This window comes from Pygocentrus nattereri, chromosome 10 (genome assembly GCF_015220715.1).
Source record: "Pygocentrus nattereri isolate fPygNat1 chromosome 10, fPygNat1.pri, whole genome shotgun sequence".
Lineage (NCBI taxonomy): Eukaryota > Metazoa > Chordata > Actinopteri > Characiformes > Serrasalmidae > Pygocentrus > Pygocentrus nattereri.
In genome coordinates this window covers 20406678-20428101 of record NC_051220.1, presented here as the reverse complement: position 1 = coordinate 20428101, position 21424 = coordinate 20406678, and the positions used below count along the sequence as shown (strand labels likewise).

Sequence of the window (21424 nt, the reverse complement as noted above, 5' to 3'; positions counted from 1 at the left end):
AAAAAATGCAGGACAGAGGTAATCCAGGACCTCAGTTGGGAGCTACAGCTGTACATTGATCCATAAAATGTTACTTTGATGAAATAGTGCAGACTGCTTACTCTGGACTGAGAGCAGGGGAAAGAGAAGAGGTGTACTTTCCCAAAATCATCTCCAGTGGCGAGTAGCCTCTTCTCATTGGATCTGCACACGGCATTGATGTCCGTCCCATCAGAGCCATCTGGCCATAACCCTGTGACGAAATGCACACAGTCAAAACCAGAAACTGGACAAACATTCAACCACCATGCACCTTTGATGCATATTCAATTAAAGAACAGTAAAAAAGAAAAAGAAATGCAAGTGTGCAGTCAACTTGATTATTTACATGTCTTCAGCAGTATTTACAAAGAAAATCATGCTTTGTTCTATTACACATGGAAAGTGGGACGGGCCTTACCAAACACATGGAAGCCCAATGTGCAGGTAAAGCTGGCCCATGGGATATCACGGGTTGTCTCCACGCTCACTACTTGTTTACACACAGAGGGGATCCCTGGACAAACCATCAATAATAAGAGTTTGTAACAATAAACAATTCGTCACAGTCATCTATTGACCGATACAATGTACAAAAGCCTAACAGTGCTAAACAATTAGCTATTTATGAAATTAAATGAATGGAATGAAGAAATGAAAAAGCCATATTGTGTCCCAACCCTTATGTTTGACTTTAATGAAGACCTGGATGCAATTTAAGTGGACTGAAAGAAGTTTTGGGGGTGTATTTGCCAAAATTCGAATAACTATTGTCGTGTAGTCTTTTTTTTCTTCTTCACAGTAGCCTTTTAGCTCCACAGCTAAACTAAAGAAACAGAATTTGGATCAAAACATGTCTTGGCTGATTGAATACGTCTGGTAAAATTGTGTAAATTTGATCAAATTTTTTCAGACTATTTCTTCTGGACATACTTACAGTAAAGGATCTCATAGTCTCCAGAGTTGGACACCAGATACTGAGAGTCTACAGACCAGTCTAAATGAGTGATGAAACTGGAGTGACCCTATAAAAGTTAGCAACAACAAAAAATAAGAACATTAACAGCTTTCTAAAATGCAACTGAACTCCACTGTTACTTAGCATGTGATTTATGAGTAAAGTATATTTATGAATAACAGTCATGGGGTGTCATTAAAGATATCTTACCGAGCATTTTCCCACTCGACTGTATTTTTTGCCATTTTCAGCCACAGCATAGATGTAGATGTAATTGTCATGTGACCCAATGGCAAGAAAGTTTCCATCTGGAGGGAAAATGTTCAATCAAGCTTAATAGTGGAGAGCCTAATTTATGGCAATTACATGTGAATGTCTCTGCATATTCACTTTGAAATAAAACGCGAATGATTAAAGTGGCTGTCAGAAGAGCACTAACCTGGCGCAAAACGCATAACCGAGAGTTGCTCATTCCCATCCGTATGTACCGTGACTAGATCCTTAGTTTCAGTATCCAGAACAAGCCACCTGTACATTTATAATAGGAGAATGAATCATATGAAGCAGCGCAGGCTTGGCACATTATCAAAGACTCTTCTGTTGTAATGCGTTTTTGATATGATGATGATGACTTAATGAATAATAAAAATATCAAAGAAAGCTGAACAATGACTCTAGATTAGCATTGTGTTCGTGTATTACATTTGCATAGTAATTAGCTTTTTGGGGTCTTCCATGTATCGACCTATTAGAGTTTTGCGAGAATGTTAATGATGTGTCAGAGACCCCTATGATGAGAAGCGAGAGATCCTCTCACCTGCCTGTCTGCGTTCCTATGGCAACCGTCGCCCCAGAGGGATGGAACCCAGCTGACTGAGCCGCATCCTTTCCACAGAGAAACACACATACACACATATCTTAATCAGACACACTCCACCAAACCTGTCCCACCTCAGCCACATCAACACCAGCAGCCTATTAGAGGCCTTACAGAGACAAAGCACTGTGAAAATGAAGTAGGAGTTTAGAAGACAGCTGGCATGTCTTCACTGAGCTGTTCCCACGCAAAGTGATGCATCCAGAGGGCATAGCTCACCTCCAATGTCTTGGTCCAGACAGGCTGATGTGCATCAGAGTCCCACAGGCAGACCAGTTTGTCATGGCCACAGGTGAGGAACTGGTGCTTCAGTGGGTGAACAGCCAGACCCCATAACTCATCTGTATGACCCTGAAAATACAACACTATCATCACTCAAGGGGACAGATTACTTTTAAAAACAGCACTATGTATGTATTGTTTTCAAGAGTCAAATGAAAAAAAAAGTCATATTTATAGTTCGATTTCACAGGAGTTTTTTCATCCATGTTATATGTTTTTATGTATTGTATGATTCTACTACTGGCTGGCATTGGGGCTGTTGCCTGAGACTCTGGAGGCATGGCTGTGCAGATAACCACATGCATATATATATTAAATTATCCAATATTACATATTTGTGAGTGGCAAAAGTATGTGAACCTTTGCTTTCAGTATTTGGTGTGACCCCCTCTGTGCAGCAATAACTGCAACTAAATGTTTCCGGTAACTGTTGATTAGTCCTGCACACCGGCTTGGAGAAATTTTAGCCCATTCCTCTGTACAGAACAGCTTCAACTTTGGGATGTTGGTGGGTTTCCTTACATTAACGGCTTGCTTCAAGTCCTTCCACAACATTTCCATGGGATTAAGGTCAGGACTTTGACTTGGCCATTCCAAAACATTAAGTTTATTCTTCTTTAACCATTCTTTGGTAGAACGACTTGTGTGCTTAGGGTCGTTGTCTTGCTGCATGACCCACCTTCAGTTCATGGACAGATGTCCTGACATTTTCCTTTAGAATTCTCTGATATAATTCAGAATTCATTGTTCCATCAATGATGGCAAGCCGTCCTGGCACAGATGCAGCAAAACAGGCCCAAACCATCATACTACCACCACCATGTTTCACAGATGGGATAAGGTTCTTATGCAGGAATGCAGTGTTTTCCTTTCTCCAAACTTAACGCTTTTCATTTAAACTAAAAAGTTCTATTTTAGTTTCATCCGTCCACAAAAAATACTTCCAGTAGCTTTCTGGCTTGTCCATGTGATCTTTAGCAAACTGCAGATGAGCAGCAATGTTCTTTTTGGAGAGCAGTGGCTTTCTCCTTGCAACGATGCCATGTACACCATTGTTGTTCAGTGTTCTCCTGATGGTGGACTCATGAACATTAACATTAGCCAATGTGAGTCAGGCCTTCAGTTGCTTAGAAGTTACCCTGGGGTCCTTTGTGACCTCGCCGACTATTACACCTTTGCTCTTGGAGTAATCTTTGTTGGTCGACCACTCCTGGCGAGGGAAACAATGGTCTTGAATTTCCTGCATTTGTATTCAATCTGTCTGACTGTGGATTGGAGTCCAAACTCTTTAGAGATGGTTTTGTAACCTTTTCCAGCCTGATGAGTATCAACAACTCTTTTTCTGAGGTCCTCATAAACCAAATAGAAATTTGTTCTGGGCGTGATACACTTCCATAAACATGTGTTGTGAAGAGCAGACTTTGATAGATCCCTGTTCTTTAAATAAAAACAGGGTGCTCACTCACACCTGATTGTCATGCCATTGATTGAAAACACGTGGCTCTAATTTCACCGTCAAATTAACTGCTAATCCTACAGGTTCACATACTTTTGCCACTCACAAATATGTAATATTGGATCATTTTCCTCAATAAACAAATGACAAAGTATAATATTTTTAGGACTTCAGGAAAATCTGATGCTGTTTTAGCTCATATTTATGCAGAAATCTAGAAAATTCTAAAGAGTTCACAAACTTTCAAGCAACGCTGTGTGTGTGTATATATATCTTAAAGGCACCACAACAAAAAGGGAAGAAAGAGCGGTTGGAATATGGTACGTAAACACTAATTGGTTACACAAACCCCCAAACAGTCTATTCAAGCTCAGTACTGTGTTTTCTCTTCACTTATGTCTGCTGTTCCTACCTGGGTGATGGGTGTGAAGTCCCCATCCAGACTGCCCTGCAGGACATAGTTTTTGGTTGTTCCAATAAGTACAGTCTCTCCCTTCCCCTCAGCAACCGTGCGAATAGGCCCATACAGTTCTGGAACCTGACAAGGAAGTAATTATGTTAACAGTGGCAGAAAAATGTGTGACTGCTTAGAACTGACATTATTTATTTATTTATTTATTTTTTTACTTTATATTTTACTTTACTTATTTACTTTCTGTAGAGTGATACCTGAGCCTCACCACAAACATTTAAATGCATAAATGACCTGACTTGTTGTGCAAATGACAAACTTGAAACAGGCTTCAGTAAACAGTTGATTCGTTCTTCAGGATATTTATAAATGCAATGGAAAAATGTTTTAACATCTTAAATGATCTAGTACAGCAATCATGAATATGAAACAAAGTGCATTATTTGCTCTCATTATTTAGATACTATCCATATAATGCATTGCTGAAATATCCATCCATCCATCCATCCATCTTCAACCGCTTATCCGGGTCCGGGGGGGGCAAGCCTAAGCAAAGAGGCCCAGGCCTCCCTCTCCTCCGCCACCTCCTCCAGCTCTTCCGGAGGGAGACAGAGGCGTTCCCAAGACAGTTGAGAGATATAATCCCTCCAACGTGTCCTGGGTCTTCCCCGGGGTCTCCTGCCCGTCAGACATGTCTGGAACACCTCCCTAGGGAGGCGCCCAGAGGCCATCCTTACCAGATTCCCGAACCACCTCAACTGGCTTCTCTCAACGTGGAGGAGCAGCGGCTCTACTCCGAGCCTATCCCGAATCTCGATCTTCTCACCCAATCTCTAAGGGAAAGCCCAGCGACCCTGCGGAGTTCATTTCGGCTGCTTGTATCCGCAATCTTGTTCTTTCGGTCACTACCCAAAACTCGTTACCATAGGTGAGAGTCGGAATGTAGACTGACCGGTAAATTGACAGCTTCGCCTTCTGGCTCAGCTCTCTCTTCACCATGATGGACCGGTATAGGGTCCGCATTACTGGACATTACAGGACCATCCCAGCCGCTTCACACTCAGCTGCAAACTGGTCCAGAGAGAGCTGGAGGTCCTGGTCTGATGACACCAACAGGACCACATCATCCGCAAAAAGCAGACATGAAATCCTGAGGCCACCATACTGGACACCCTCTGCCACTTGGCTGTTCTGAGAAATTCTGTCCATAAAAGTTATGAACAGAATTGGTGACAACGAACAGCCCTGGCAGAGTCCAACCCTGATCGGAAACCAATCCGACTTACTGCCGGCTATACGAACCAAGCTCCTGCTCCATTTGTACAGGGACTGCATGGCCCGTAACAACGAGCCCCTCATGCCGTACTCCCGGAGCACTCCCCACAGGATCCCCCAAGGGACACGGTTGAATGTAGACTGGTTGGGCGAACTCCCACACACCCTCCAGGACCCTGGTGAGGATAAAAAGCTGGTCCAGTGTTCAATGACCTGGGCGCAGCCTGCATTGTTCCTCTTGTAGCTGAGATTCAACTATCGGTCGGGCTCTCTTCTCCAGTACCCCTGCATAGACCTTAGCAGGTAGGCTGAGAAGTGTGCTCCCCTGATGGCTGAAACACACCCTCCGGTCACCTTTCTTAAAAAGCGGGACCACCACTGCCATTCCAGGGGGACCGCCCCAGATATCCACGCGATGTTGCAGAGGCGGGTCAGCCAAGACAGCCCTACAACATCCAGAGCCCTCAGGAATTCCGGGCAGATCTCATCCACCCCCGTTGTTCTGCCACCAAGGAGTTTTCCAACAACCTTGGCTACCTCAGCCCGAGAGATGGACAGACCCTCACTCGGATCTCCAAGCTCTGCCTCCTCTGGGGAAGGATTGTTGGTGGGACTGAGAAGATCCTTGAAGTATTCCTTCCACCGTCCAGTGACGTCCCCAGTCAAAGTCAGCAGCCCCCCAGCCCCACTGTATACAGTGTTGGCTGGGAATCACTTTCCTCTTCTGAGGCACCTGACAGTTTGCCAGAACCTTCTCGGTGCTTGTCGATAGTCTTTCTCCATGGCCTCACCAAACTCCTCCCACACCCGAGTTTTTGCTTCAGTAACCACTGAAGCCGTGACCCGCTTGGGCCTTCGGTACCCATCTTTTGCCTCCAGAGTCCTACAAGCCAACCAGGCCCGAGAGGACTCTTTCTTCAGCTTGACGGTGGCTTCCTTTACCTGAGGTGTCCACCAACGGGTTCGGGGATTGCTACCACGACAGGCACCTACGACCTTGCGGCCACAGCTTCGATCCGCTGCATCGACAATGGAGACACGGAACAAGGCCCACTCTGACTCTTTGTCACTGGCCTCCCTCCGTATGCGGTCGAAGCTTTGTTGGATGTGGGAGTTGAAGATCTTTCTGGTAGGTTCTTCTGCCAGATGTTCCCAACAAACCCTCACAACTCATTTGGGTCTGCCAGGTCTGTCCAGTATTTTCACCCACCATCTGATCCAACTCACCACTAGGTGGTGATCGGTTGACAGCTCTGCTCCTCTCTTCACTCGGGTGTCCAAAACACATGGTCGCAAATCCGATGACACAACTACGAAGTCAATGAATGAGCTGCGGCCTAAGGTGTCCTGATGCCATGTGCACATCTTATGCACACCTTTGTGTTCGAACATGGTGTTTGTTATGGACAGACTGCGATGAGCACACAACTCCAATAACAAAATACCACTCGGGTTCAGATCGGGGAGGCCTCCCAATCACGCCCTTCCAGGTCTCACTGTAATTGCCCATGTGAGCATTGAAGTCACCCAGCAAGACAATGGAGTCCCCACAGGGAGCACGTTCCAATACCCCCTCCAGGGTCTCCAAGAAGGCCGGGTACTCCGAACTGCCGTTCAGTGCATAAGCACAGACAACAGTCAGAGCCCGTTCCCCGTCCCGAAGGCACAGGGAAATAACCCTCTCGTACACCGGAGAAAACCCCATTGTACAGGCGCTGAGCTGGGGAGCTATCAGTAAGCCCACTCCTGCCCGACTAATTTTGAATTTGATGCCTGCAACACATTCCAAAGAAGTTGGGACAGGGGAAACAAAAGACTGGGAAAGTTGAAGAATGCTCAAAAAAACACCTGTTTGGAACATTCCACAGGTGAACAGGTTAATTGGAAACAGGTGAGCATCATGATTGGGTATTAAGGCAGCATCCCTGAAAGGCTCAGTCATTCACAAGCAAGGATGTGAACAACTGCGTGAGCAAATAGTCCAACAGTTTAAGAACAACGGAATTTAGGGATTTCATCATCTACAGTCCACAATATCATCAAAAGATTCAGAGAATCTGGAGAAATCTCTGCAAGTAAGCGGCAAGGCAGAAAACCCAACATTGAATGCCTGTGACCTTCGATCCCTCAGGCGGCACTGCATTAAAAGCCGACATCATTCTGTAACGGATATTACCACATGGGCTCAGGAACACTTCAGAAAACCACTGTCAGTGAACACAGTTTGTTGCTCTGTCTACAAGTGCAAGTTAAAACTCTGCCATGCAAAGCGAAAGCCATATATCAACAACACCCAGAAATGCCACCAGCTTCTTTGGGCCCAAGCTCATCTGAGATGGACTGACTCAATGTGGAAAAGTGTCCTGTGGTCTGACGAGTCCACATTTCAAATTGTTTTTGGAAATCATGGACGTTATGTCCTCCGGGCCAAAGAGGAAAAGGACTGTCCGGATTGTTACCAGCGCAAAGTTCAAAAGCCAGCATCTCTGATGGTGCCCATGGCATAGGTAACTTGCACATCTGTGAAGGCACCTTTAATGCTGAAATGTACATGCAGGTTTTGGAGCAACATATGCTGCCATCCAAGCAACGTCTTTTTCAGGGACGTCCCTGCTTATTTCAGCAACACAGTGCCAAGCCACATTCTGCACATGTTAAAACAGCGTGGCTTCGTGGTAAAAGAGTGCGGGTGCTATACTGGCCTGCCTGCAGTCCAGACCTGTCTCCCGTTGAAAATGTGTGGCGCATTATGAAGTGCAAAGTACGACAACCTACGACAACCTACGACCCCTGACTGTTGAGCAACTGAAGTTGTACATCAAGCAAGAATGGGAAAGAATTCCACCTACAAAGCTTCAACAATTAGTGTCCTCAGTTCCCAAATGCTTATTGAGTGTTGTTAAAAGGAAAGGTGAAGCTGTGAAGGTAACACAGTGGTAAACATGCCCCTGTTCCAACTTCTTTGGAATGTGTTGCAGGCATCAAATTCAAAATGAGTGAATATTTGCAAAAAACAATAAAGTTTATCCATTTGAACATTAAATATCTTGTCTTTGTAGTGTGTTCAATTGAATATAGGTTGAAAAGGATTTGCAAATCATCGTATTCTGTTTTTCTTTATGTTTTACACAATGTCCCAACTTCACTGGAATTGGGGTTGTAGCTCTTTCGGGCTGAGCCCGGCCGGGACCCATTGGTAAAGGCCCCCACTCCCCCAGGCCTGGCTCCAGGGTGAGGCCCCAGTAATCCTAATCCGGGCGAGGGAAACTGGGTCCTGGTCTTTTTCTTCATATAGGGTTTTTTGGATCACCCTTTGTCTGGCGCATCACCTATTGCTATTGCATTGCTGAAATAATGAAGGTTTATATGACACGTATTGAAACATTTTTGCCCCAAAGATGGTTTAAACAGCTGAAAGGTCTGAGTGATGAATGCTGACATCACAAGAAGGTGATACAGTGCATGGGTTATGGCATTATTTTTAAGGCAGCTCTGCTCGCTATTGACAGGTGCAATCTGTGTATTAAATAGCTAGATATGATGTGCATACTATTTGGTTGAATACAGAAAATCTGTTATTTTGATGCTGTTTTATGTAATGCAAACTTTATTGAGTCTCACCTCCACCGTCTGAATCCTCTGGTAATTTCCATCCCAAGAGATGAGCTTGCGGTCCTTCCCGCCTGAAACCAGGGTGCCATTTCTCAACATGCACAGCGCAAACACACTGCTTTCGTGTGCCCCCTGAATGGCCAGGCTAATGCGATTAGAGCCTTCAAGACAGACACAGAACAAAGCAGCACATTAGCCATCATTACCCTCAATCTCAGCCAGATCAGTAACCATCAACACACCAGAGGAGTGCTCAACAGATCATGACCCAACACTGACCGAAGCTCTTCAACAGACTTCTGTAACACAGCATATAAAAAGGCAGAGTCCGGTGGATGCAACTGTTTTGCCTCACTATTTATAAAGCTCATACCAGACTATTATGCTTGGTATAAATGAAAAGCATCAAATATTTAGGGAATATTTATTATCCATTAACAGAAATCAATATTTAGTAAAGACTACACAATGATGTATTATGCATGACACATGTAAGCTCATTCTGTCTTTAAAAAACAGGGAATGTATTCATGAAGCTTCTCAGAGTAGGTGTGCTATACAATATAACTACAATTCAACATGTCACTGAATTCTTTACCTTTGCCCCATACAAGTATATTTCCGCTGGAGTCACCAGTGATGACATCACCGTTTTCTGAAAAAGTCACACACAAGACAAACTTGGGCTTCTCTTGTTTCTGCAAGAAACATAAATATGGCTTTATTTTTTTAAGCAGAATTACAACAGTGTTAGTTCACAAAACTGCATACATTACATCAAGATTTTATTTTTAAATTCTACATTTTTCCTTTATTGTATTTTTTTCTCTGAAGACAACTTATATCTATGGGTTTATATACAATTGTTTTATTATATTTGTACATCAGCATTTTTCAACTTCTCTGTGTCCCTTAATTAAACAGGATGTTCTGATTGGCTGTCCTCAATCAAAAAACCTCAACATAAATGGGTGGGGTTAAACCACTGTAGGCTTTATAGGGGTATATATGTACATATGTTGTTTTTCATGACATTACAGAAAGAACAATTTAAAAATAAAATAATTTCATGGCTTAATTTACAAACACTGTATGGACTAGGAGTAAATTGTATATTTTGTATAGTAGCCCACTTCAACACCATTTTAAATAAATATTGCATTATTCTGTAAATCTCTAATCTATAAATGTAAATTTATCATTAATCATAAGATTATTCTGTAAGCTTACCTCAAACAAGCCCTGTTTCTTCACAAGAGAGCCTTTTTCTAGTGACCAGAAGTAAAGATGGGACTTCCCACATGTTACAATAATGTTGGCATCTGTCGGATGGAAATCAGTAACGAAGACTGACTCATTGGAACACTGTGAGAAAAAGCACAAAGGATTATCAATGAGCATGTGGCTTTAAAGAAATGAAAGATATAAGATTAATAACATTAATAATGTACTCTTCATTATACATAGTCCCTTAAGATTAAGCTATATATATATACATATATATACACACACACACACACACACACACACACACACACAACCCCTGGCAAAAATTATGGAATCACCACTCTTTGATGAAGACTTTTCAATTGTTTATTTTTGCAGAAAAAAGTTAATTACAGAGACATGCCACAAAACTTTTTTTTTCAAAATTCCAATTGTATGATTAACTTTACACAATTAAACAACTGAAAGATCTGCCAGGGGTTAAATACATATATATATATTTACATATAACATTTTAAATATAATGATGGCTATATTAAATATTTTAAATATATTATTTATATATATATATATATATATATATATATATATATATATATATATATATATATATATATTTCTTACATTTCTGCAAATATTTTAATGGGACAACACTATAGAAATGAAACTTGAATATTACTTAAAGTAGTCAGTGTACAGCTTGTATAGCAGTATAGATTTACTGGCCTCTGAAAATAATACACAGTCATTAATGTCTAAATAGCTGGTAACACAAGTGAGTGCACGTCAGAGTGAACATGTCCAAATTGTGCCCAATTGTGTCAGTGTCCCTCCCTGGTGTCAAGTTACTCATTAGAGTTGCAAGGTTCTAGGTGTGAATGGGGAGCAGGGCTGTTAAATTTGGTGTTTTGGGTACAGTTCTCTCCACTGGCCACTGGATATTCAACATGGCACCTCTTGGCAAAGAACTCTCTGAGGATGTGAGAAATAAAATTGTTGCTCTCCACAAAGATGGCCTAGGCTATAAGAAGACTGCTAATACCCTGAAACTGAGCTATAGCACGGTGGCCAAGGTCATACAGCGTTTTTTCAGGACAGGTTCCACTCGGAACAGGCCTCGCCAGGGTCATACCCCGAGGTTGGCTTCAAAAAATAAACACATGAGTGCTGCCAGCATTGCTGCAGAGGTTGAAGAAGTAGGACATCAGCCTGTCACTGCTCAGACCATATGCTGCACAATGCATCTACTTGGTCTGCACGGCCGTCATCCCATAAGGAAGCCTGAATCTCCTGAATCTGATGCACAAGAAAGCCCGCCAACAGTTTGCTGAAGACAAGCAGTCTAAGAACATGGATTACTGGAACCATGTCCTGTGGTCTGATGAGACCAAGATAAACTTGTTTGGCTCAGATGGTGTCCAGCATGTGTGGCAGTGCCCTGGTGAGGAGTACAAAGACAACTGTCCCTTGCCTACAGTCAAGCATGGTGGTGATAGCATCATGGTCTGGAGCTGCATGAGTGCTGCTGGCACTGGGGAGCTGCTGTTCATTGAGGGAAACATGAATTCCAACATGTACTGTGACATTCTGAAGCAGAGCATGATACTGCATGGTATCAGCTCAAAGCTTCCATATTGGTATATTCCTAATAATAACAGAAGCAAAAGATATCCTATCATTTGATGCAAAGGCTTGCTGTGTGACTGAAAATCCCATTTATCAATTTTCTCCAGGGCAGCAATGTGAGTGGTCATCCAAAGGGGTTTTATGTATTGCACACCTTAACTTCAGCAAGTCTCTCTTCCCTCTGCCAGTCCCACACTGAAAGCACATGGTCATTGGAGTCGTCCACAACACACAACCAGCTACCTCCATTCTAAATGGTCAAAAAAAGACACAAAAATGGCATCTATATCAGTGTAATGTGTTAGCATTAGGAAGAGAGAATGACAATAAAAGTCTCTTGAATCAATTATTCAAAAAACAATCTCTTTATTTCAGAACAAAGGAATAGACTAGTGAGTTGCTGGAAGGCACACAAGTGTAATATACTTTAAGTGTCATATTAAGCAATTATGGAGTATAATGTAGAAGCTGTCTGCCACTTACCGATTTGGAAAAGGAGAGGCATACCAGAGCTCTGTCAAAGAAGCCAGTGCCAAGTACATGCAGTGTGTTCAAACTCACAGAGTCCCAAACACGCACATGAGGGGCCAACTGCTGCCAAAATACAGACCACATTACTGTTCAGATATCAGAAAATACTCCAGCCCAATACGTTACAGTAAGAATGAAGCTTAAACTAAATCTGACAATTATGCTTTGTATAGTTTTCACTAACATTGGGTACTCGCAGGTGAATTAGGATATACATCAAGTAACAAGGGCTGACATGGTACATTATCAACAGAAAATTATAACATTAATAGCAGAAATGAATAACATTCTATTGCATACCATACAACTAGATGAAGAAAAACTGTCACACAATTAGTCAGATAAGCAAAAAATGAATGAACTAAAAATGCATTACTATAAACATATAGTTCTGTGTAAATGTCAGAGACCACCCTTTTATTTATTATCAGAAGAAAGCAAGCATTTAGCTGAAAATTACAAATAAGTGTCAATAAATAAACATATGTCATTTTCTATGTTTTTTTTCTAATTGATTTCAGTTTTTCAAAGAAATTCTACAGGAATATTTTCCACACCTCCAAAGCTCAGTCTTACAAGTTGGTTGCATTTTATGCTTCTCTAGATGCTAGTGATCCCAGACACATTCAGTAATGCTGTGTTCTGGACTTCTGGCTGGTCAGTCCGTTGTTCTGAGAACAACAGCAGCTTTCTTGTGTGATTTGCAAATGTCTATGTCTATATTTCATCTATTTCCTTTCCTCAATAACAGCTTTTTGGCAGCTACACATCCTTTCAGACTCATAGTGTTGAGTTGTCTTCTCACAGTGGAAGGGTGAACAGAAACACCTGTGGATTTGATCAAAGGTGAAGCAAAAGTCGAGCTTCATTTTCTTCTCTTACTCAAAGATGAAAGCTTTGAGTATTGGTTTATCTGATGGTAACAGGTTTGATGGTCTAACAGGTCTTGCATAGCTATTAAGAGTCTCATTTTCTCTAAAACTTTTTAAACCTGTTTTTTCACTTATTTTTCTTTGACTTTCTCCTTCCTTCCATCTTATATCTTATCTCCTCAGAGGTCTCTCCTGAACAATTAATAGCTCATACATAAGGGCTGTTTTGAATTGTAAAATAAAAATAAAGAATGACTTTGATCAAATGATTTTTGCACAGTACTGTAAAAACTGGTGCCACTAGTACCCAGAGGGCAGTGACTTTGTTGTACTAATGTTTTCACTTGGCCCATTCTTGCCTATCATGCATAGAGAATGATTTGGCTGCTTCTCTTTTCAAGTCAGGTAGACATGAAAGACATTTTGCTGAATAAGTTTTGACAGTGATTTTCTCACATCTAGAACAGTCTATGGAGCTCTTGTACCATACTTTTTTCTCAGGTCTATCATTTTCTGTTCCAGGCGAGATCTCGAATTCAATAGGATGAAAGGTATCATTCCATAAAGTCAAATGTGTCCTTAATGGGGTGCAATCTCTTACTTTGCCATCTGAAGATGTGCCAGCCACTTGTCCTGTTGCTATGGTGATTTTATCAGGATGGACAGCTAGGCTTCAGGGAGTGAAAGAGAGGTGGCAGTGGTGAAAATCAGTGAACAATGATGAAAAACAGGAGCAGAATTTATATAATTTTATATAAATTGTCATTTTCCAATGTCTAATTTAATATGGCTGCACCAGGAGCTAAGTGTCATTCTAGCATGAAACTAGCTGAGTAAATGAAGCAGTTATGAGAAATTTAGCCTAAAAGGTTAAACAGGGACATAACGCCATAATTAGAATGAACTGCTGAAGGTTCTGCTAGGCAAACCTGAAATGCATTCATCATGCAGGAGAAGCACTTGTACACAAACAAATTAAGTTTATGATAACAACATTTGGCCATTTTGTTAACAAATGCATACAAGCAAACCTGCACTGGTTATCACTATAGCCTGGCTGTTGGCTTCATTCAAACAACATTATTCCCTTTAGCATATAGTCCTACATTCATTAGAAAATACAAGTGTTTTAACAAAAGGGGTAGGAAATTTATCAGCAGCAGTAAATTATGAATAGATGAAGTTAAACCAAACAGGAATTTTATTTAAGCTACTCAGCTTTGCTGTCAGGAACTGAACTGGGGAGCAGCCACACCTCTTAAAGGTGGGTCTTCCCTAAATACCAGCCACAAATTGGCTAATTTAATGGGTGAAAAGTTTCACGGCTTACATAATGTGCTTAGCATAATTGAAGTAAGTAAATAAAGTCATTAAGTTAAACAAAATCATTAATGTTTACTTTTAATTTTACTATTTATATTTTTTCCACAAAATGCCAGTTGTTTATTTGTTTATGTACTTCTAATTAATTCTGTCTGGGAAAAAAACACCATACTTCAATAAGCATCATCTGAATTTTATCTTGCATACATGTCTTTCTGTTTAAGGAAAATCAATGCAGTTGAAAATTTTTTATGGAAAACAAAATATTCAATGACATAGTTTCGCTCACAGCTTTGTGCTTTTCAATGAGATTTTGATGTTTAAATGTCTCACCCATAAAATAAACAAGACACATAGCTATCTATGATTTGCAGATCACTCCTTTACACTGAGACTGATGACTAGTCCTCAGGGATGAAGGATATTAGAAATTTCAGCACTGTAGAGAGCTGAAGGTGATTATAATCATTATAATTAGAGCTCCAGTCTGGGTAAACATTGTTCACAGCAATGCTGTGGTAAGTGTATACTTATATCACTATTAATTACCTCTCCAGTGTTATCACAGAAACAAAGACACAGAGAAATGCTGCTTACTTCATCATGTCCATTATAAAGGTCACAGTGAAACACAGCAGTGGAATACAGAGCAGGACTATTTTGACAACAAACAGCAGTGATCCAGCCAACAATAACAGCTTTGTTAAACATCGTTACAGAGTAAAAACCATAATGCAGTCTACATAGATACATTCCCACACAATACCTGATTTGACTATGGATAATTGTGTGTGTGTGTGTGTATATATATATGAGGTAAGAGAGAGATATACTATTCATACTTGACTATGGATACTTCATCCAGGTTTTAAGGAAGGTTTGACTTGACTGTTTTCTGGGCTCAGCATGAGGCATGGGCAATATCTGAAAATTATGGCTGCTTCTCATTAAAGTAGAATTCCACCAATTAAAAAAAAAAAATCTGCCTAACTCAATGGATGAGATGTAAACCAAGTCTTATAGAGAGGTTTGACATGAAGTTCTCCATTCCAGAGAAACTGAAGAACTTTGAGTTCTTTACAGTGATGGTGATGGGAACCAAGGGATGTGGCATTTCCAACACAAATTCTGTAATTTTGAATAGTGATTAAAATGGCAATACTTCGCTGTTGTTGGGAAAAAATCTCCAAAATGATAACTTTACAGGAGAACAAACTTTTGCTTTAATCTAAGTCAATGTAACCAGATTTGTTTCTCAAGTTATTTTGGGTCATTTCTTCTAATCCATTCGTCCTGGAAATTTACACAAAATGTACCAGTTACACAAATGATACCAGGCATTTTCAATTTATGTCAAAACTGAAAAAAGGTTTTGTTCTAACAGCAGCAATTTGCTTTGTAGAAACAGATTTTTTCATTAATAGTGAGTAAAATGGTGATATTTGTGTCTACAGCCTAAATATTGGCATATTATTCACTACTGAAAATGACCAGTGAACCTGCACATGTTTTTATGTGTAATGTTGAAAACGGTAAAATAGTGGTAAATCTGAAAAAAATCTTTAGGCACTATTTTGCCTTACAACACCCTGCGTGTATCTCTCTGCTGCAACTGTATTTAAAAACAAATATGCGTTTGGCCAAAAATAGGGAGGCACTAAACTGTTTAGACATCTGGTTTCCATCACCACCACTGTTTTGACTTGTGAGTTTCTCTAGAATGGAGCATTTCATCAAATTGACATGCTTTGCATCTTAACCATTTATTAAGCAGAAATTTCAAGAGTTGAAGTTGCATGGCCACATCAGATATGTATTTGATCTCGGACTACTATAAAAGTGGCTCAGACCAGATTTGTATGCCCACTTAGCTCTGAAAACAGAGATCATGGTGACTTTAAGGCACAACAAAAATTTGTCATTAATCATTAATTAATCATCATTAATTATTAAATATTTTTAAATATAAAGTTTTACTCCTCCAAACCGCTGCAACCAGAAAGAAAAGTGCTTAATATTTAATCAGGAGGGATGCTGCAACCTGAAAAAAACAAGCTGAGACAGTAATAAATTTGCTCTACTGTAGCCTAATGACTAATAAATGCTCTAAATCAATTGTTTTAACAATGCCTTGACACTAATGGTAAAAGAGAATACAACATAACATGCAAATATCACATTATTATTTTGCAAACCTATTTCAAATTCAACTAGGCCTATTTAGGCCTTTTTTACCAAAACAGATGAGTAGCAGTGATCAAGCATCTGTTAATCTTCACAGATATTTGATTACATTGCCCTATCATTCAGCCCTATTTGCAATGTTCCCAGAATATTAGAAGTCCATGACTAGTACTGATGCTGAAACAGCATTTTAACTCTCACCACTTGATGTCATCAGTGTGTCCAGTGTAGTGTCTCTGCAGCTGCTCATCCACATTGTACAGCACCACCACAGATGCTATGAAGTAAACCGTCTCTCCGGTGGGGAGCAGATAGAGATTGGATCGACAGTCTCGGCCTCGGTAGCCGTAGCTGGTTTTCAGTCAAGAGCAATGTTCAGGAGCATGGAAAATTAGGCCATTAGACACTAATTCGGCTTGCATATCAATCACAGTGAAGAGTTTTCTATTTGCCCAAATTCAATTCACATTTCATTTTTTTCTCATTGTAGTGAAACACTGTGGTGCTGGCAAATCAACCAGAACCACCCCATGCAGCTGAATGCGCAAGGTAATCATACAGTATCTGGAAATGTGTTTTTCCTCTAGCAATGCATAATCAATTTCTTTTGGGATGTGCCTGATGCATTGCAGACGGTAGAGAACTAAGCTAAAAATATTCCGCTCTGCCAGCCTGCAGCAAAAGTGAAAAATCCTGCTTTACAGTCTCTACAGTCAAGCACTGCCACAGAAAACACTAGTTCTTTTATGTAGATAAGGACTATTGCGATAAATCCAAAGTCAATGATATGATTTAAAAAAAAACACTGATTATCTTCTTTCTCAAAGACTTGGCAGAGATAAGTCAGTAATTTGCAAGATATGTGTTTTAAATTCTTTTTTATAGTAAGAGCCTGATGGACACACCCAATCACATCTTTTGCACTGGTGTCAGGTGCAAATATATATACTATATATTATATATAGGCTGTGCGCATGGTAAAACACAAAATGTGCCTCTTTTTCTCATACATATTAATTTATGGGAGACTGTGCAAAATGTGGGAGGATCGCATAAAAATCTATTATATGTGTGAACGATTACATGGTCCACTTGAGTTGCTAAAGTTTACGGCCCATTTTCCACCTACAGCTTTTAAAACCAGGCATAAGGGTTAGGGTTTAAAAAGACGTGTTGTTGTGACTTCCTTTCTCAACAGCTGAAGACAAAGCAGTTAGGTGAATGTTCACCCTTAGAATAGCACTCTTTAAATTCTTGGGACCAGATATGAATACAGTGGTGTCCAAAATTCTGAGACCACTTTGAAAACCTGGCAATTTTTTTTCAATTAAACCTGGAATCAAACAACAGAATGTTTTAGAATCTCAGTTTATAAGAAAGAAAAAACTGATTCATTTAATTTCATTATTTATATTATATTATATTACTAAGTCATTATTCAAATTATAGCAAATCTGTGAAATTGACAATGTTAGCCTTTATGAAAATTGGTAGGTTTTTTTGTCTTGTTCCTACTATTGAAACACGGGTTACGGTGACTTTCCGGTGGATCTGTTCTATTGATCAGAGGTCTTTGCACCAACTTATGGAGTCTGTGCCAGCTTAAGCAAAAAGGGGACCAAATACTAAGAAATTCTAGTTTATGAAAGTTCATGTTCAACGATTCCACTTTTGCTCAACCTGTTATCCTGACAAAATATTTTGTAATGAAAAATCTTTGTGATGAAAAAACTTTGTATTAAAGTAGAAAATAATGCAAAATAGGAATATTTCCACATTTTCATTAGTGGTCTTAGTGTTTCATATCTGGATTGTATCTGGATAAACTTTGGCCAGATTCTATTTATACTTTTCACTAAAATGCATCCCCAGTGTGACCACATGAGATTTGATTGTAGTTTTCCTACTTAAAAAGTATGTCTACACGTCATTTCTACTTCACTTTTATTTACTCTTTCCCTGTTTCTATTAGAGTGCATAAGCTTGGCCTGGACATCTTCATCATCCTAGTGTGTGTGAAGGCTCTTGGTTTGGGGCTAACTTCATAACTTCAGTCTTGCATATCCTCAGTCTCTCGTTTCATTTTTCATGCTCTCACCTGCTGGTCAGGTGCATTTTCCCTCACATAATTGTACATGGATAATAAAAACACATTCCATGTACACTTGTTAAATGTGGTCAAGATCTGTCTCTATCCACCTCCAACTGTGGCTTGACTGATCCGATCATAATCTGCTCATAATGAGTCCTGGTGGTGTTTACACCTGGCTTTTCATTCCATCTAGTGAAATCAGAAAGATCCCACCACCAAAAACACACGTTAATGCAAGGTGTAAACAGGCCCTATGTGAGAAGATGCAGCACTAAATATTCTATTATGCATATTTTACTCAATATTATTTATCTTATCTAAAATAACACAGCCCCTCTGTAAAATATCTTAGTTTAAAGAACATTTATGAGCTTTGCTATCATGAAATTCAGCTCCAATGCAGCTGAGTGAACTTTTAATTATAATTTTAATAATTTTACAGACTTCTTTGTTTATCTTTTTCTAATAAAGTATTTTGGTATCTTTGGAAAGAAATACATTATTCAGTTAAGTCCATTTTTATTGTTTGGTCTATGATTACTCAAAGATCAAAGTAATGAGTAGGCTCTTTGATTTCTAAAACAATTGTTAGTGACAGCCTTAGTATAGATGTAGAAATAATGAAAGTCTAGAATAATGGGTAATCCTAAAAGAATGTTGCTCCACATCCTCCAAGGCACAAGCAGCTCTGTAAAACAAGTTGATTTCCCTCTATGTTTATCATAACCGCTGTGCTAAAACAGAAATGCATTATGCACAGATGGGTTGGAGCCATAAAATCTCTCCAAACTGTACCCTTGATCTGGGAACTAGAGCTACTGTCAAGTAGAGAAAATATTTTAACTGCTATTTTTAACAATAGCATATAGAAACAATATTTTATGAGACTGATAAGCAATATATGCACCAAAATATATAAAATATATTGACTATATTTTGCAGTAAATGGGTTTTCAAAGAGAAACTCAAAGCAGCAAAGTAGCATTCTTTATATGTTGACAGTTTAAAATGGCAGCCAGTGTTCGGTGTTCCAACACAGAAAGAAATCTGTCCTTGTGGAAATACAAAGCTATCAAAATGAACATGTAACCTGAATGTTGCTACACAGAAAGGGTAACATTCATATTTGTAATGTGTTATTTTTGATGGATTGCCTGTTCTTTCTGTGAAGAGACTGATTTTTAAGATTGACTATCACTGATAAAAAATGTACAGGTACCCATGGGCCAATTTCAGGGCCCTTAAATTTTGATGGATTATATTATATAATCATATATTTTGAGTGCAATATTTGCTCTATTAGACAAGTCATCTATAAAAGATTCGGCCAGACTACTTGACAAAAGGTAGTGTGATAAGTCATCTCCACCTTGCTGCAGAAAAAAAATCTCACTTGATTGAAATCTGTTGTATGAGAAAAATGAAAGGAGCTCAATTTTGTTTCTTGGTTATTGGTTTAGATGGCAATCGGATAAACACTGCTGGCTATCACTGCTTCTAGAAAAGAATTACTGCATCCATGTAGAAGGCCAACATGTTCAGTTCTCTTGGCCTGCCATGTACACATGACCTTCAGTTTGAATGACTTCAGTTTCTCATGGAAAAAGTCAGGTAATATCAAAAGTGCATTGACTGAACAACAAACAAAGCTCCTAATGATGTGGCAAATTGCCCTCTTTAGCACCTTTTTTTGCAACACTGCCTCTTGTGCAGTGGACCAAAAACAAAAAAGAATAAAACCCAAAAGTACAAACCATCACAACCCATACGTCTGTATCACAGGTAGCAGAGATTCAAAAGGATACACCCAGTCTAGCTTCAGCTTCTTAGCAGGCAGGTCAGCCTTTGCTTCCAGACAGTATGTATCCACCAGCTCTTTGGGCATGTACATGGTGATGGGCCGTCCCTTCAAATACATTTTCACATACCCTTCATCTAAAAAAGTAACACATTTTCAGAACAAGGAGTCATACAAGACTGCCATGACAGTCCATGTAACATAAATGTAATGCGACGTTTCCCATGGTGTGTGAACTTTATCAGTGGGTTTATAGTGCTTAAGCAAGGTTAGAACAACAAGATGTAAGTACTTTAGAGAAAAGAGAATTCAACAGTTTAGATGTGCCAATAAAAGAACTGCAGGAAAACATGTTAAAAAAGAAAGAAAATAAAAGTCCTTTTGATTCATTTTATTATGTTTCTGTGATACATTTGAACATAAAGTAGTAACACACAATGATAAATAAAAAGGAAGATTGTGCAGCTAATTTCCTGGCCTCGCAGCTTTAGTTACATGTACATGATATCAAATTAAAGAGAGCAGACATTCAGGCAAAGCAAAAGGGGGGAAAGATTCACAGTGAGTTAACAGACATGAAGGAGAATTCCACCAAAAGCATAGTTTTTCATGATGCGTTTTTCCTGATGTATTCTGGAACAGTAGTGTTTCTGCTTACTGCTGTCAACAATATGTTTGCTGTGCCTGGGGCTCAAACTCATCCCCTTATGTTATGTGGAGATAATGCTTGGTTGCTGCCATCATGGTAAATGAATAGATGATTCATTTCATGTCCTTGGTCATGTGAGCCACATAGTAAGTTCATAGAAAGCAATTATCTGCATTGTTGTAAATATAGAGTGACATCATTCTTTATGGAGAGATATGAAAATGTGTGCACA

The 21424-nt window shown here is 39.7% G+C and overlaps 1 protein-coding gene across 11 annotated transcripts in view; it reads right to left on the bottom strand.

Moving 5' to 3' along the window:
- eml1 (EMAP like 1) overlaps positions 1-21424 on the bottom strand; it is an 87079-nt gene that overhangs the window by 1846 nt on the left and 63809 nt on the right. For 10 of the 11 annotated variants that reach the window (XM_017694398.1, XM_037541720.1, XM_017694389.2 and 7 more), the window contains 16 exons: positions 20551-20680; positions 16855-17004; positions 13748-13817; positions 12227-12337; positions 11898-11993; positions 10121-10255; positions 9489-9588; positions 8900-9051; positions 4004-4129; positions 2073-2204; positions 1794-1861; positions 1416-1504; positions 1187-1284; positions 956-1043; positions 440-535; positions 102-232 (listed from right to left, as the gene is read on the bottom strand). In XM_017694398.1, the coding sequence (XP_017549887.1) occupies positions 102-232; positions 440-535; positions 956-1043; positions 1187-1284; positions 1416-1504; positions 1794-1861; positions 2073-2204; positions 4004-4129; positions 8900-9051; positions 9489-9588; positions 10121-10255; positions 11898-11993; positions 12227-12337; positions 13748-13817; positions 16855-17004; positions 20551-20680 (1772 nt within the window). The remainder of the gene's footprint in view (positions 1-101; positions 233-439; positions 536-955; positions 1044-1186; positions 1285-1415; positions 1505-1793; positions 1862-2072; positions 2205-4003; positions 4130-8899; positions 9052-9488; positions 9589-10120; positions 10256-11897; positions 11994-12226; positions 12338-13747; positions 13818-16854; positions 17005-20550; positions 20681-21424) is intronic. The other variant, XM_017694390.2, reaches the window with a different exon arrangement.